General features: G+C 43.3%; 1 protein-coding gene across 1 annotated transcript in view; it reads right to left on the bottom strand.

Moving 5' to 3' along the window:
- Positions 1-18041, bottom strand: part of DNAH6 (dynein axonemal heavy chain 6) — a 256202-nt gene that overhangs the window by 14960 nt on the left and 223201 nt on the right. The window contains exons 64-69 of the mRNA XM_075562653.1: positions 15323-15483; positions 11059-11147; positions 10193-10339; positions 7491-7629; positions 4359-4478; positions 2777-2898 (exon numbers count right to left, since the gene is read on the bottom strand). Of these exons, the coding sequence (XP_075418768.1) occupies positions 2777-2898; positions 4359-4478; positions 7491-7629; positions 10193-10339; positions 11059-11147; positions 15323-15483 (778 nt within the window). The remainder of the gene's footprint in view (positions 1-2776; positions 2899-4358; positions 4479-7490; positions 7630-10192; positions 10340-11058; positions 11148-15322; positions 15484-18041) is intronic.

The raw sequence follows: 18041 nt of genomic DNA, 5'->3' as shown, positions 1-18041 counted from the left end.
AGCACACATCGTTTACGTCTAGAACACATGATCGCTCTGGAGGACAAAGGGAAACCTTATGTGAACGATAGAGTCGGTAAAATGTGCTCTTTGGACATGCATAATACACGGCTGTGTTCTATGTGATTATCTTTTAGCTAATCATTTAAAGGGAAGATATGGAAATGAGGAAGAAATGGTGAGAACCCAGCTTTAGGACACACTTTAACTAGGTAGTAGCTTTCCCAATTGGAAACATCCCATTTAATGGCTTGCCATTAAACATTTAGAACGTGGAGAGAAGTAGGAAGAAGTACTCAAGATCTTGCTGTCTAGGTTGGGGGGTGGGGGGAGATGATACCAAACATTTTGGCTTTTCCCTTACTAGGATATCTTCTTTGTATATATGTATCTGGTTTACAAGATCATGTCCACACAATTCCAGTTCACATTTTCAGTTTCATGAGCATTTTACCATATTTGAAAAAGGTTCACCAACCTTGCTTTTAGTGATTGTGTCTCCTTCTATAAGGTGAGTAGACCATAGAGTACATTAACCTTGGGGGGCATCTGTAGACGGTATAGAATTCAGGAACGTAATCTGTATGTGAATTTCATTCTCTATCTTTGCAAGTTCTACAGTGTGCCTCCCGGAAACCAGTCAAACTAGATGGTGTCTGCTACTGTGCCCAAGTGCCCTGCAAGGGATCACATTAAAAGGTTCTGGATAGAGTGGGAGGAAAACGTGGAGCAAAAACTCAAACCATAAAACAGGAGCCCCTCTAGTCACTGTTCAGGTCTGGCAATGGGCAAAATCCCTTGGCTCAATTTTCAGTCAACCAATAGGCAGATCATGGGGGACAACACTAGAGCGGTCCACCGAATAGTCAGCCATTTGAGATCAACGGGCGGAATTCACCCAAGGACAGAGTTCAGAAAGGTTAGTGCGGGAGGAGGAACAGAAAGAGGAAACAGCTGGGAAGAAGTGGGAGAGGCGCTTGTGGAGCTTGTCATCAGCGAGAGGAAGCAACATATGTGGAATGGGAAACAGAAATGCAAACCTTCACCCAGTTCACATTAAAAAGAAAACAGAGAGAAAGCATTAAAATGATGAATTTAGAAGGTTGCTTTGAAAGCTGAAGGGAAAACCTCTCATTGGCCTGACATGGACATCATGCCTGCACCTTGGACCAATGAGCACGGCTCAGGGGTGGGATGTGACTTCGGCCTGACTGAGTTATTTGTTCCCTTCTGTGGAGGTGGAGCGAGGATGGCTGGGGATTTTATGAAAAGTTCATGGAATGGGGAAAGGACACTTGCCTTCAAGGAAAGGGATGAGAGTGGGGTATGTACCGCACCAGAGGAACGAGGGAAAGGAGGCTGAGCAGAAGGACCTACCCAGGATCTCCCAAAACTACCCTCTTCAGTACACAGTGTTGCCTCACTGCGTACAGGACGCAGGGAATGTCCTCATGCCAACCACAGCCCCCTCCCTTCTCTCGCCTTCACTTACTCCTGAACAAATCCAGAACCAAAATACCAATCTCACTGCCGTCCACTCCGTGCAGACTCATAACGACCCCCCGTGGGCTTCTGAGATGGTGACTGTTTATGGAGTAGAAAGCCCAGTCTTCCTCCTTCGGAGCCGCTGGTGGTTTGCACTGCTGATCACGGGGATCAGGGCCACCGCACCACCAGGGCTCCCATCCAGAGCAAATCAGTCGTGGTAAATAAATAATAACAGTGTGTTTGTCCATCTCCTTTTCTTCTTGAAAGCAGAGCATGTCTTAGAAAACCAAGATAGGTTATTTTGACTCCCTGCCGAATGGCGGATTTAATGCCAGTGGCCAGAAATAAGGCGTCCAAGCACCTACCTTCTGGAGCTCTCGAAGGACACACTTTGTGTGTGTGTGTGTGTTATGTGGCAGATCTCACTCTCAATATATAATTTCAAAGTTTAATTTGTAAAGAAAGAGGACGGCCCTTTAGCCCGCTGAGGTCAAACCTAGTCCCCTACCTGTGGGTTGTGACCCCTTTGGGGGTGGAACGACCCTTTCCCAGGGTTCACCCGATTTGTAGCAGTAGCAAAATGACAGTGATGATGTAGCAATGAAAATAATGTTATGGTTGGGGGTGAGTCACCACCACATGAGGAACTGTATGAAAGGGTCGCGGCATTAGGAAGGTTGAGAACCACTGCTCGAGAGTGTTTGAGGGTCTCTGGGAAAATACCTCATTTCATGAGTTGGAGTCACCATCCATGGCTGACCATGGTAGATGAGAAAACTAGAGGGTAAGCTGAGTTAGGTAATCAGACTATCCTTCGGTAATGGTGAGATATCGGAAGGCTGTTCGTACAGAGAATCAGCCAGACCTATTGCTGTGGTCTGGCACGAGGAAATCATTTTAATCCATTGCCTTTGGGTATTTGTAACTTTACTTTTATGGCTTGAAGCTATATAGAACCATGAACTTTTGTGCCCTGTGGTACAAGGTGCCAACATGGAGCAAGAAGGATGGGACTGTTACCCCAAGCCCCTGTGTTGTGGTGGACGGTGAGCAGGCAGAAATGGACGAAGTAGGAGGTAGGGTTTCAGAGGTCAGTAGTGACAGAGGACTCGTGCGATGAGTTTAGAGGAACGGTGAAGGGTCCAAAGGGAACAGGCTAAATAAATCAAGGTGGAATATTTTATCTATGTAAGAAAATTATAACTTACGCAACTGGTGAGGTGATTTCTGAAGCTTCAAGTTTATAGATAAAATATGAATATGTATTTTAAGTTGAAAGGCCACATACCTGGAAAACTAAGTTGGCATTTTCATGCATTCCAAATATTTCTGGGTCATCTATCAAAGGCAGATGCTCAATGTAGTCCTTAAACTCTTGTAGGCTGTCAGCCAAGGGTGCAAAATAGATGCCTGTTATAAAAAAGACAGAAAGTGAACTTGTGTCAAATGGGCTGGCTTTGTACCCCTGGGATTGGTACATCGTTGCCTGGTTCTGATGGTGGCTGCAATCAGCTGCCCATATCAGAAAAGGACTCTTTCTTTCACAAGCTTCTTGGCTTGCACTTGCGTGTCTTGGGCATCTGCTCAGTGCCCGGACTTTTCAGGTGTCTCCTGCAGATCATTTCAAGCTCCCTTGAATAGGACTGTGCTGCTGAAATGCCCACCTCCATGAAGGTTCCAAATTGACACTGTTCGAGACGGCCTTTTCATCTGTTTAATGAACAGCAACCCTCCCCAGGCCCCCAAACCAAAAGCTATGTTTGCAAGACGTTAACATGTAGGGTTACTCCATGTGTCCTACAAATTCCAGGATAGACAGATGGGTCTTATGAACTCTGAGCATCAGTCTCTTTCAACTAAGAACGAGGAGTTTTGATATGCTAAATGTGTACTAGTCAAGGTAAGCCAGTGGCACAGAGGTTTAAGGACTGTGTTGTTAACTGCAAGGTGAGTGGTTCAAACCCACCAGCTGCTCCACAGGAAAAGGAGCCGTTCCGTTCTGTGCTAACAAAGAGGTCCACTCAGGATTCACTCATCTATTTGCTGAGTTACCAACAACCCATAAGACTTGTTTTTGACCCAACTCATTGTAATGAAACTTTCTGTGTGATCACGAGGTGTTGACGGGATCTGGTACCAGAACACCCCAACAAACAATTATATCAATGAGAACGAGAGAGGCTGTGGTGGAGACCCACAGCCCATCTGTAGAAATTGGACCACCCCTCACAGAAGGGTCACAGGAAGGGACGAGTCAGCCAGGGTGCAGTATAGCACTGACGAAACACACAACATTCCTCTAGTTTTTTAATGCTTCCTCCCCCCGACTATAATGACCCCCGTTCTACTTACAAATCTAGATAGACCAGAGCATGTACCCTGGTCTAGATAGGAGCTCTCAACACATGGGATTCAGGAGAGATAACCCCCCCCCACCCCCGGGAACAGTAATGAGGGTAGGGGAGGGAGGGGGGAAAAGGAGCTGATATCAAGGACTCAAGTAGAAAGAAAATGTTGATGGCAACACATGTAAAAGTGTGCTTAAGGATTGTTATAAGATCTGTAAAAGCACCCAATAAAATGATTGTTTGAAAAAAGAGCGTTTCTTTAATTACAGTCCCAATGTATTAGAATGTAACTTTGAAAATACATATAAATTAACACAACCAATTTTAAAATAGAAATTCAGAGTTGTTGCTGCTAACATATATCCTTATCTTCTAACAACAAAACTAGCTTTGAAGGTGGTCAAGCATGGAAATGGGGTTGTGGTCGGGAGTGCTGGGGGTCAGACTGGACATAGTGAACTCCTCAATGGACACCTGAGATACTGGTAAATAACTTTTTAAGAATATTGAAAACTCATTCACCTGATTCAGAATATTTATAATTGACTTCTAGTGTCTCAGGAGAAAAAAATTTTTTCAAGACAGTACGAAGGCATCTTTGATCCCAGGTGTCTGTAACTCGGCCACCATATGTAATTTCACCTGAAAAAAAGTTTGCACTTTGAAATATTTTATTGTTTGCTTAATTGAGAAACATACCCAAACTTTATTAGGGTTGTTTATATCCACATTCATTTGCTATTGAAAATGGACACACCAGATCAGGATTTCCTTTCACTGAATTCATATTGTGAAAATGTGACTATGACCCCACGGAACCACGAATTAAAATGCAATGCTGATCCGGGTCACAGCATCCTTCTTGAATGGGATGAAACACCAATCACCAGCTTTACACATTCGACGAGAAAGCATGTATCATAGAGGAAACCGGTCTTACTGGCAATTAGGGAGAACTGTGTGCGTGTGTGTGTAAGAAACGTTGCATGTATTTAGTTTTTAAAATTAAAAACTAAACTTGTGAATTGGGTGAAGGTTTGCAGAGCATCTTTATGGCTTTCCTCTTTATTTCTCTCACGACTAACGGAAGGAGACTTGGTGACCCAGGGGTGGCCCTCAGCTGCTCCAGGAAGGGTGGGGAGTTTGAACCCCAGTCACTCTGTGAGGGACAGGGGTGGTTCTTTCCTGCTTCTGTATAGACTGACAGACAGAAACCCGTGGAGTGGCTCTGCTCTGCTCTGTAGCATTGCTGCTGGAAGGCAAGCGGTTAATGACGAGTGGAGCCCTTTTACTTGTGTTTATTGGACCCTTGTGTGTATTCTTTGGTAAAATGTAAAATATTTGTTTTTCTCCCAAATATTTTCTTCAGATTTTAATTTCATTATTTTCCTCATTATTTTTGAGTTGTAAAAGTTCTTAATGTCTTTAAACACAAGTTCTTTATTAACTATATTATTTTCAAATATGCCTACGGCTTGTCTTTTCACTTTCTTGATAAGTTTAAAAATGTCATCATTAAAAAACAAACCCAAAACCACTTATTGCTTGCGCTTTTGGTGCTGTATCTAAGGGAGCCATGCTAACACAAGGCCACAAAAGTTTATTTCTCTGCCTTCCTAGCTTCATTGTATAGTCTTAGCTCTTGTACTTGGGCCTATCGTTCATTTGAATGGCAGTGCGGATGGTGTGAGGCAAGCATTTAATTGCCCAGTCCAGTGCCATTTGTTGAAAAGACCACTCTTTCTCCATTGAATTGTCTTGGCACCTTTATAAAAATCCAATTGAACATAAATGCAAGGGTATATTTCTGGACTCTTGGATTCTTTCCCACGCATCTGTAGCACTGGGAGTTAGGCATTGGGCTGCTAAAGGAGAGGGTATGCTTAAACCCACCAGCTGCTTCTGGGGAGAAAGAGGAGCTGTTGCTCTGTCATGATTTACTTTTCTGGAAACCCTATATAAGGTCACCGCGGGCTGGAAACGTCCTGGAGGGCAATAGGTTTATGCCAGTACCGTCTCTGTTACTGAAGTCTGTAGTAAGCGTTGAGATTGAGAAATGGAAGTTTTACAACTTTTTAAAAATATTTTGAGTCCTTTGCACTTCTATATGAAAGTTAAAATCACCTCAAAACTATGAGAAGAGATTTTCTTAGGATTGCGCTGAATCTACAGATCACTATGGGGGAGATTTGCCATCTTGACAATTTTAAGTCTTTCAATCCCTGAGCATGGATTTATCTCCATTAATTTATAGCATTTTAAACTTTTTAAACGATGTTTTGCAGTTTCAATATGTCAGTCTGGGTTTCTTTTGTTAATTTATCCCTAAGTACTTTATTCTTTTTGATGTTATTCTGATTGAATTAAAGATAATTTTTGTAATATTTACACACTGCTTTAGTCTCCTATGACCTTGCTGTTCTTGTTTATCACTTTTACTTGCTTTTTTTTTCACTTTTACTTGCTTTAAAGTGAATTTTGTTGGATTTTCTTTGTATAAGCTCATGCCATCTGCAGACAAAGACAGGCTTACTTTTTCCATTCCAATGTGAATATCTTTTGTTGTTTAATTTTCCTGGCTAGAAGCTCCTGTACAATGCTGAATAAAAATAATGAGAATAAGCACATCTTATTTTGCTCTTTATCCTTTTAAACACCCAGTGGCTTTCATCGCCGTAGAGACTCAGGTCACCTGAAAAAACCAGATGTTCTAGGAGTGAAGGCGTGAAAACACAAGGAAAGGATGGGGAAGTGTGGGCTGAGCAAAGGGCTCCAGAGTCAAACTCTGCCCACGGACCCTTTTTGCTAATCAACCGCAGCACCATTTGAATGCCTGGAGGCAAAAGTATAAAATACTGTCTTCTGCTTGGCCTTGCCGCTTCCAGCCCCCCCTGTGATCCCCCGGGAGCTGGTCTTCGTCTATGCTCACTGTTATTTGCTTCCTTCTCTTCACACTTCTTCCAAAGTCTCATCTGCAGTTCAAGTTTCTACGCCTCTGTTGTTTCCCATTTCCCTCTATAACCACAGAAAACCATCCATTCCCACACACCTGGTCTCTCCTCTCTGCCCTTTGCAGAGATCTCTCTTCCCCTCAGCTATCTCAGTGCAAACCGTCCCTCCCTCGGTACTTGGGGTCACACAGTTACGCTGGATCCAGTTCTGAAGGCAAGATCCCACATGACCATAATTAAACTTGGTCATGGTCACAATGTCAGTATCGTGTCTTCTTTTTGCCCAAATACAACAGTTAAAAAAATCTTTTGAATTTAAGACGAGGGACTCTGGAGCCAAGATTAACTGTGTACTTTTTTCTTCTGTGTAAAATGAGAGGAATAACAGCTCTCAATATATGGAGGTGTTGTGAGGATTAAGTACGCGAGTCATGGGGCATGTTTTAAAGCGTGCCTGGCTTTAAAGGGTGAGGGCTATATTAATTGCTAGCTATTATTAATATTTGGGAATACATCTACTCCTTTTCCCTGTGTAAGTATAAATGTCTTCGTGATATTCTTATTATAGCATTTCTTCCCAAAAGGATTATCAGCACCGTCATCAAACACGGGGGGAAGACCCCGTCTTGCTGTGGGCCAGCTGGGCATACACCAGCAACGTTTTGGTGCCCGGCTGGATGCCCTGGCCCGTGGGCACACTGACCAGTGATGTAAATCAAGGCAGCCCAGGGGATCTTTCCTTCTTGACAGTAAAGGTTCAGGTTCAGCAACGCACACTCCCTGTCACTGTCATTGAATTCATAGCAGATGTTCCAACCGAGAGGGCCAAACTTCTTCCTCTCCTGGAACGGAAAATGAAAACGGTTTCAAGTCAGATTTGATACATTAACTTGTGTAAAACACTGAAGACTAAAAGGCTTCTTGTTGCTGTCGTTGCAGGAGGGCATCCTCATACTGCAAAACATCTGAAAATGCTGTGCTTCCACCTTTGCTAGGTTTCCACATAAGGAGAGAGACACAGCAGTCATTTCTTCCTTCAGTATTGCTTCTTCTCTTAAATTTCCTTGAAACAAATTGCAATCTCTGTAAATTTGATCTGTCAAAAGAATAGCTATTCTTCAGGGCAGATAAAGTAACGTATTTTTTTCCCAATTAAAATAAGAAAAAACTCAACCTTTGAGTCTTTTGACATAAAATACCGACTGTCCACTTTTCAGCCAAGCCATGCTATGCCGATCACACACAAATGTCTGCACAGTAACTTTAAAATAATTGATGCAAAGAACCGTAATTCTTGTCTCATAACACCCTATGCTAAAATATTTTAGCCTCTTGTTATTCCCTGTCCTACCTTATTCTGAGCTGCTGAATAAACCAGAACATTTGTCTCAAGGGCCCTCCTCTTGCTCTCAAAATGGCCCTAAATATTCAACCAACTCCTCAAATCCGCTGCCTTTTGTTACTGGCACAAGCGCCCCGCACCCATTGCCCCTTGAGCTTTCTCTAGTTCACCTGTTCCCTTAATTATCCACAGATTGTAGTCTTAATTAGTCTTGTGTTAGTGTGGTTACCAGCTCCATGCATGACCCACGACACCACCAGAGTTCTCATATCCTTAATTACTTTTTATCTTTCTTATTTCTTTTTCTTTCTTTTTTTTTCTTCAATCATTTTATTGGGGCTCATACAACTCTTATCACAATCCATACGTACATCAATTGTGTAAAGCACATTTGCACATTCGTTGCCCTCAACATTCTCAAAACAGTTGCTCTCCACGTAAGCCCCTGGCATGAGCTCCTCATTTCCCCCCTCCCTCCTCCTATCCCCTCCCTCATGAACCCTTGATAACTTATAAATTATTATTTTGTCATATCTTACACTGTCCGATGTCTCCCTTCACCCACTTTTCTGTTGTCCGTCCCCCAGGGAGGTAGATATATGTAGATCCTTGTAATAGGTTTCCCCTCTCCACCTCACCCTCCCACCGCTCTCCAGGAATCGCCACTCACACCAATGGTCCTGAAGGGATCATCTGCCCTGGATCCCCTGTGTTTCCAGTTCCTATCTGTACCAGTGTGCATCCTCTGGTCTAGCCAGACTTGCAAGGTAGAATTGGGATCATGATAATGGAGTTGGGGGAGGAAGCATTTAGGAACTAGAGGAAAGTAGTATGTTTCATCGTTGCTACCTTGCACCCTGACCAGCTAGTCTCATCCCCACGACCCTTCTGTAAGGGGATGTCCAGTTGCCTACAGATTGGTCTTGGGTCCCCACTCTGCACTCCCCCTCTTTTTCTACGTAGATGGCGTACATTTGAAAACCAGGCAGTCAATCTATGTATACCACATCTAGAGATAGGGAGTCAGAGAGTCAAGTATAAGAACACACAATGGGTATCCGGGCAGAGCTGTGAGGAGGAGAAGGGAGTGCCTTGTTAAGCTCATCTTTCTGGGGACTTAACACTGCTCCATCGGTGTCACAGGATGGTGTTCAGCATGCTGAGCAGGTATGAAGACTGACAAGATACATATGTGTGAAAAAGGCAGAGTGAAAATGATACTGAAGTTCCAATTGGAAGGCGAGTAAGAGAAGGACATGATCGTTATCAGACCTGGGGTCTGGAAGAGAAGCATATTTGGACACTGAGGCAGGGTTGAGGCCATAAATTTCACGCCTGCTACATTTCCCTTAGTGTAGGCTTCCTGCAACTAGAGTTGAGGATAGAGGTGGAAACTCAGTCCCGAGGCACTGAGAATGGGCACGCACGGCCGAGTTGGGACAACTTAGGTTCAGATCCACGCAGCACAGGCTTCTCAGAGTTTCCCTTGCCACCGAAAACCGCTCTTTAATTTCTTATTTCTCTTTTTCAGAATCCTTTCTTCCTTTTTCAAGTTTGCAAACTTGGGTTTCCCAGTGCGATTTATAACCATTCATTTGTGTTTTATTTTTCCGTGTAGTTGGGGTACAAGGAAGCTCATTTTCTTTCGATCATGCACCCTCGTTGGTCTTGTGGCAGTGACTGTGACCCCCTCAGTGTAACCGTACTCCTTCCACACGCGCCCGAGTTCCCGGTTTCCATACGTGCCTCATTTTGTTGCCCCTCCTGCCTCCTGAGCTCTGTTTTCAGGCCAAGGTGTCCCCGTTGGTCTCCGCTGGTTGATTTACCGAGCTGTCCACTCCTCTCAAGTGTTGGTACTCACTTTCTAAGCGGTGATGGCTTGCCTGAACGCTGCCCTGGAGGCGGGGGCGGGGTTGACCAAGCGTGGAGGGTGCGGCAGGGCCACAGTCTCAGCTGTTCCCCCGTCGCTGCCAGACCACTAAGTCTGATCTTGTTTTTAGGATTTGAATTTCCGCCTAAGAATGCATTTGCCATTGCCTATGAAGAAGCAGACACGAGCATACCTGAATGATCGCGTGAAAGAAACAGATGCCAAATATGATCTGTCTCCACTTCCTCCCGAGTATGTTCTCTTCAAAGAATGAAGGTGTCATTTCCGTAAAAGCTCGTCGGATATTTGCACGTAAGCCTTTTGGGGGCTCATTAGTTACCTGGATTTAGATAGAATACAAATGGCAGAGAATCGAGAGATTTGCATTATTTGTGAATAGCACACGCATACACAAACACACACACATGTAAGTCGCTGGTCAGATGCCCGTGGGCCATTCCTGCCAGGTCGGGGCCCCTCTGTATCCCATGTAGGCTCGGTCTAAGGAGGGTAGGCTGTGTCCTCAGACCATGATGGTGTATCCTCTACAGAGGACCTCACATGTTTGTTTGTTTTTTGGTTCATTTATCTCAACACAGGCCAGAAAACCTGGTTAGGCCTTTTCCATTGGATGACTTCTAGCTATCCCAACACATGGCCTCATCCTGCTTTTTGCCGTGAAACGTGGGACAGGTGGAGAAGAGGCAGGCACCCCTCTGTTCCTCTTCCTTCACAGGCAGAGTTTCCCTGTGGATTGGAACTTTCTGCACTCAACTACAACAGCCGTATCATCACCTGTGAAACAACCCCCTCCCTCCGAGAGGGCGTCCTTTCTCATTTAGCACCTGGGACCTTTTCTGGTCGAGGGCGAAAGGAGGACAAGTATAATGACCGGGGCATACTGGGAAAGGACATGGCCTGGGGAACTGTTTTCCCTGCTTGCTATGAGGTGAAAGGACATGGGCTTCCATCTCCCCACTTTGTCCACACAGACCCGTGCGCCCACTTAGGGACCACTGAGGTCAATCATCTGAATTGCTCAAATCGGGCAACCGTTACCTTGACAGAATTTTGAAGGACTGTCACAGGAAATGTACTACTTGGCATGGAACTTAAAAAAAGACGAAATGTGTCCTTGATCACGATAGCTGTTTCAGACAAAGACAAAACAAGAGACTGGTTAATTCTTGAGAGCATTTCTGACAAGAAGCCGCTGTATCAAGGTGGAAAAAAAGTGTAAACTCTTTGTAAGGGCTTGTCAATAATACCGCTGCAACCATTGTTGGATGATCTTCAGTACAAATGGACTTATATTTGATATTAATGATATTGTTAGATAATTTCCTCATTTTATTGGGTCGCTTTTCCTTGGAGTGGGCACATGTATGGATCTCTTCCCGTTGATTGGCCAGGTAGCTGTCTTCCAAATTTCCTGGCATAAGCGAGTGAGTGCTTCCAGTGGTTCATCAGCTTGCTGATGCATTTCAGTGAGTATTCTGTCAGCTCCAAGAGCCTTGTTTTTTCTACGGCCACCAGTGCAGCTTGCAGGTCTTCCTTTAGTACCATTGGCTCTTGATCACATGTCACCCTTGAAACGGTTGCCTCCCAGCCAGTTCTTTTTGATACAGTGACTCTGTGTAGGCCTCCATTTTCATGTGCTGCTTCCTACATAGTTCAATAGTGTGACTAAAGAATCTTTCAATATTGAGCTTGGATTCCCAGTTCTTTCAGCTTCAAATGTTGAGTATGTTCTTCATGCCTGGCTCTCTCACTCCATGTCTGCACGCTTCATGACAGTAGTGTACGTTGCCTTCTTGTGCTGTCCTTTGCAATTTTCTGGTCAGGTCTTTTACTCCATCATTTCCTCATTTGCTTTAACTGCTCAGCGATCAAGAGAAAGTTTCAGAGTCTCCTTTGATATCCACTGTGATCTTTTCTGTCTTTTAAATTACTTCCCTCCCCCCTCAGGTATGATGATTTTGAAATTACCTCATAATGTGCCAGTCTTCTGTCATTGGTGTTCAGTGATTAAATAGATCTCCCTCTCTCTCTTTTTACTTTGTTGACTTATCTTCTCTCTTATTTAATCATTTTATTAGGAGCTCTTACAGATGCATGGCATTCCACCATTCAATCACATCAAGCAGTGTTATACAATTGTTACTACAATTAGTTTCTAATCATTTTTTCTTCTCGAACTCCTTGATATCAGCTTCCCTTTGTTCCCTCCCTCTCCCTACCATACCCCCAGGAACCCTTATCCTTTTTACCCCTATAATAGTTATTTTATCTTTTAATGAATTTTTATTGTCAATTAGGTAGGGGTTTTTATATTTCTACCAATTCTGTATTCAACAGTTCAAATCACTCATCCATACACTTTCCACTCTCCTCATCCCTCTTCCCAGTCAAATGTATTCTTGAGATGGTTTGGAAATCCAGGTTAGACATACTCAAGGTTGTAGTTTACATTCACAGACCTGTTTTAATTTTCTTCAACTTCAACCTGAACTGAGTAATTGGTCTTTTCCATTGTCGGCCCCTGGCCTGGTTTTGGCTGCTGATATTGGATTTCTCGATTGTCTCCTCCCACCAATGTAGTGAGTTTGATTCCTCTGTATTTCACTTGGTAAATACCAAGTCTATAGTTGTCATTATGTCACTGAAAAACATATTTGCAACGAAAAAGTCATTGGTCTTTCAAAATTCTATCAGGTGATCTCCAGCTTCATTTCTATCAACAAGGCTATGTTTTCCAACTTATATACCTTCCTTGTTGTTTCCAACTTTTGCATTCCAATTGCCAATAATTATCAGTGCATCTTGGTTGCATGTTAGATCAATTTCAGATGGGAGACGGTAGAATTCTTTGATCTCTTCACTGCTGGCTTCAGTGTTTGGTGCATAAAGTTGAATAATATTGCTACTGACTGGGTTTCCTTGTATATGTAGATATTATCTAATCAGACACAGTGTTGTATTTCAAGACAGCTCATGAAATGCTCTGCTTTGCAGTGCACAAGAGGCCATTTCTCTTGGATTTTCCACTCCTCGTACAGTCAACCATAAGATTGCCTGGTCAAAATGGCGAAGAGCAGTCCACTTCAGCCCACTAATGGCTAGGACAATGACCTTTATGCATTACATTTCATTTTTGGGTGACTTCCAATGATCTTAGGTTCATACTTCACACATTCTATGTTCAAATTACTAATGTATATAGCTGTTTCTTATCATTTTTAGTCATGTCCCATCAGCAAATGAAGGTCCCATAGACTTCACTCCACCCACATCATTATGATCTCTTCTCCTTTGAGAAGCCAGCGATTGGTCGGCTGTATTTTCGGTGCCCTTCCTGTGGGCTCATCTCCTGGCACACGGCTCCTAGAATCACAGTCACTTGCCAGCCACCACGGTCCGATGCACTGACCGACAAGCAGTGCCCATTTCATGTAGCCATGGCACATTGCACTTTAGGTGTCTTCCAGTGATGGTTAGATTTTTGTGTCTACTTGAACCTTATGAAAGTTGGGGTGGAGGTCATAGCCTGATGCTGCGTCTTGGAGAGTGTGGCTTTTTGATAAGACAAACACTGGGAGCGTCTTTCTCTTTCTTACCTGGTGCCCTCTTTGCTGGCTTCTATTTTGTGTCGGCCTCCAGGGGTGGCCCCCATGTACACTGCTGTCCCTGGGAGCTGTTGGTGCCCTGCCATGCTCTCACTGACCTCGGATCCACACAACTCTGCACCCACTGCCTGTGACCTTGCTGCTTCCCTCTTCACCCTTGTGTGTCATAGGCCTGCAGCAAAGGGCCCGGTGAGCATCGGATCCAGAAACTGGAGTTGGACTGGCTGGGATGCCTTTATACATAAATGAGTGACATCGGCTTTGTTTCTCTAGACAACAAGCCTAACATACTTCACTAGTACAGCGTAACACCAGTACTTTCTTCTTCATTATACTCCTAATCCTTAGAGAACTTGAAGAAACAAGAGGCAGCTAGTTCTCAGCTGCTGTCTGATGGATTTTCACTTGGCAAGCTCCTGTCTCTCAGAGAACTGGGTTTCCGCATTTTTCGAAGAACACTGGTGGCGAGGTGTAGGCAGAGCCCTCTCTTCCAGGAGTCCCTCTGTCCTTGAATTGGTGTCAGGCACCTTGCTGGTGCAGTGGTTGCACATTGGACTGCTAACCGCAAAGCCAGCAGTTTGAAGCCCCAAGCTGCTCCAAGGGAGAAAGGCGAAGCTTCCACTTCCTTCTCACAGCGTTACATCTTGGAAACTCACGCGGTCAGTTCTACCCTGTCCTAGAGGGTCACTATGAGTTGGAATCAACTCAATGGGACCCAGGGTGGTTTTTTTTTCCCAGTTGCTGTTATGGGCCATCAAATCAGCTTTGCAAATCACAGAGATGCCATAGAATTTCCTCCTTTGTACTTTTTTAAGGGAGCTGACTGCCAGCTCTTCCTCTCCGGTAGCTTGCTGGGTGGCTTTGCAGGGCTGGCCTTTCCATTAGTAGTGGAGTGCTTCATTATTGCTCCACTAGGGCTCCTTCGGCGCGGTAAGAGGTAGCAGTGAGTAAGGTCAAGTCTCAGGTTATCTATAAAGCTCTCGCTTTCCCAGGAAGGCCTCGCTGATGGAGGCACCAAAGCCGACCTGTGCAAGTGCTCTCGATACTGTAGACCAGGATTGTTCCGAGGCGCAAGTATGGTGGATGGGGTCCTGCCCGGTTTGTTACTACTAGCGCAGCTCCTAAGGTTTTAATTATTTTTATACGAACATTTTTAGATGGTTAGAGTTATGTCTTCTTTCTTGCTAGCCACACGTTCTGGAATGGGAAATAAAATGATGTCCACCCCTGAGAATAATGCTGGGATGTGTGGCTGAGAGGCAACTGTCAAAGTGTCGTCGTGTGGACTACAGAGGGTACCACTTGGTAACACTCCTTTAAGAAATAGGGGGTAGTTGAACTCCAGTCCTTAGCATCGCTCGCTCATTCTATAGGGAAAGACTGCATTTCCATCTCTGCTTAGTCCATTTATTTATTTATTTTCATCAAGCTACCATGCCCACAGGTCAGCTCGTAGGCCACCTTCAAGTGTCCTTCTATAGAAGGCCACATGAAACAGAAGTGATATCGCGGGTCACAGCCTCAGGGCGGAACCCCAGTTGTGTAACTCAATGAACCCTTCCTGGGTCTCACTTTTTTTCTCTTTCATATGGGGAAACACCATGCCCACAAGGAAGAACTATGACAACGATTAGGCTAGCTAACAAAATGTGACATAAGAACAGTATCACCATGCAAAGGCTAGGTGCTCAACATACTTGGATCGGTGAAGGTTTTAATGAGCTCTTCCATTGCCAACATCCACGAAACAGCAAGATGGCAGTTCTGCAGAAACACCCAGTTTCCTGTCTTCATTGCATCCTTGATCATTCTCTCAGCGATGGGTCCTTGGCCCTGCCCCAGGGAAATGGACTGCACTCTGCATTGAACGACAACAGAATACCGCTTTGTGCTATCTGTACGCAACGTTAAGTATGAAGAAGTCTAACTATAGTCGTGCCTTGTGTAAGTAAACATTTCTTTTTTTTTTAATTTTTATTTATTTAAAAAAAATTTTTTTAGTAAACATTTCTAATGTTTATCTTGATCTCTTGTATACCATTGCGCATATGAAGAAATGTATCATTACAATCCACACTCATATTATAATGAAAATAATTTTATCATATTTTTGCCTTTTGAAAAACATTTTATTTTTTATTTTTATTTATTTATTTATTTTAACATTTTATTAGGGGCTCATACAACTCTTATCACAGTCCATACATATACATACATCAATTGTATAAAGCACATCTGTACATTCTTTGCCCTAATCATTTTCTCTTTTTTTCTCCTCTTTTCTTTTTTTATTGAAAAACATTATAATGATAACACACATACTGAGCAGTGCAGAAAACAAATATAGCCCTCTCTGAATGATCACAAATGAACATCTGTGGTTGAGAAGGGCAACTTGCTGAAACCCAGAGCCACTTTTCATGGGTCCTCTCCGCTCACAACACGGCCCCTTGTATCTCCGATCCTCTTTCCAGAAAAGAAGTGCTATTCTGACTGCTAACACTACAGGTTAGCTTTCATAACTTAAAAAAAAGGAAGCCTAACTTCTGTACCTAAAAAGTGTACAAATTACTAGCCAACAGCATATTGAATACGCCTAAAGTTAAAGTACACATGTATCACTACCCTGAAATCAACATTACCGACACAGGCCCAATCACTCTCCTCCCTTATCCCGTAACACAACTATTTTGAATTATAATGCCATAAATTAGTTATGTTTTTTATTTTATATAAATGGAATAGCATTAAGTACTCTTTTATGGCTGGCTGATTTCCACCAGCATTATACTTTTGAGATTCACTCATGTTATTCTATGACAGGAGTTCATTGCTGTATAACACGGCACTGGGTGGTGTACCACACTGATTCATCCCATCAGCTTTTGATGGGCATTTGAGGTGTCAAAGAGAAATGAATAGAAGGTATCTTTCTTTGATTTGGGGGCCACCTTACTCATTCAGTTATTCACTTTAAAGGAGTTCCTGACCAAAATTAATCTGCCATCTGCTTTTCATTCACCCAAAGTTGCAAATCATTTATTTCCTGTTCAAAGCCAAGTTGGCTAAATTTGAATTTCAAACGATATGGCTGGATGGAGGGGCAGAGACCACTGTATGACTTGGTAGCCGTTGATTTCAGTAAAAGGGAGAAGGCAGGCTCAGTCATCAGGTTAAGATTCGCCCATGGGTGATCTTCTCTTTATAAGTGTCCCTGAGCCATTTGCCTTTTCTGGAATTAAAATGGTCTCCCTAGATTCATAAAGAAAACCAAAAACCCATGCTCAGATCAAAGCTGGGGTTGGATGATTTTTAAAAGGGCTATTTGTGGCATTTGATTATTGTGTACCATCTGCAATAAACACCCTTGCCCATGCCTTCTGATACTCAGGCGCAATCTATGTTGCTGAGTGCATTTCTAAGAGGGAAGGAGCTAGACAGCGGTCAACTTCTGACAAGAATCCCAAACTCTCTTCTACAGGATGGGGTCATCCCACAAGTCCCTCAGCAGGGGACGAGCTCCTGTCTCTTCCCTCCTTGCACACCTCTTAGCGATGATGCCTGGTGGTGTCTCCGTTGCATTTGCAGTTGTTTCCTCTGCTATCAGTGACGAGGAATGCCTTTCATAGACTCATGCATTGCTAGGTTGGCTAATCCCTTTCTGGCATTTGCTCTCTCACTTTATTTTATTTTTTCTGGTGGGTTCTTTGTCTCATTGATTTCTGAGTTCTTTACGTTTGACATCAGCTTTTGTTAGTTATATTTCTTACAAATATTTTCTTCTGTGCTTCCAATTTATCTATCTATCTTTTATGAACAGAAATTCTAAATTTTAAGGTACTCCAGTCCAATTTATTCATTTCTTTGTAATCATATTCCTTGTGTCCGATTTAAGAAAGCTTTCCATACCCTATGTCAGAATGATATTCTTATACTATTTATCTATATATTTTTGGCCTTCTTTGTTTAGATCTACAGTCTTCTCAGAATTGATTTGTGTGTTTAGTTTGAGGGATGGGCTATCGTCCTTTTTGTTTTCCACATTCAACTGACTTGGGAAGATTTATTGAAAAAAATTGTTTTTCTTCATGGGTCTGGGGTACTAACTATCTTAAATGCCTATGTACATGCATCTCTATCTAACTTCTCGGCTCTGTTTCCTTCATCTGTTTAGCTTTGCATTCTGTGACTGGTGCTTTGTAGTAAGCTTACGGTAAGCCGTATCTGGTTTCCCCTCTTCCGAATTGTCTTTTGAATTATTCAAGTGATGTTCACATAACAGCATTGATTACGGAAGTAGTTTGAAAGCGTGCTGTGGCAGAGTGAGATTTCTTATTGCGGCGCTTCCACCTGCCGGCAAGTCTCTGTACGTCCCTCCAAATGACTGAGTGGCCGTATGAAAATTGGGTGTGTATC

The sequence above is a fragment of the Tenrec ecaudatus genome, chromosome 11 (assembly GCF_050624435.1).
Source record: "Tenrec ecaudatus isolate mTenEca1 chromosome 11, mTenEca1.hap1, whole genome shotgun sequence".
Taxonomy (NCBI): Eukaryota; Metazoa; Chordata; class Mammalia; order Afrosoricida; family Tenrecidae; genus Tenrec; species Tenrec ecaudatus.
This window is presented reverse-complemented; position numbering and strand designations above follow the sequence as displayed.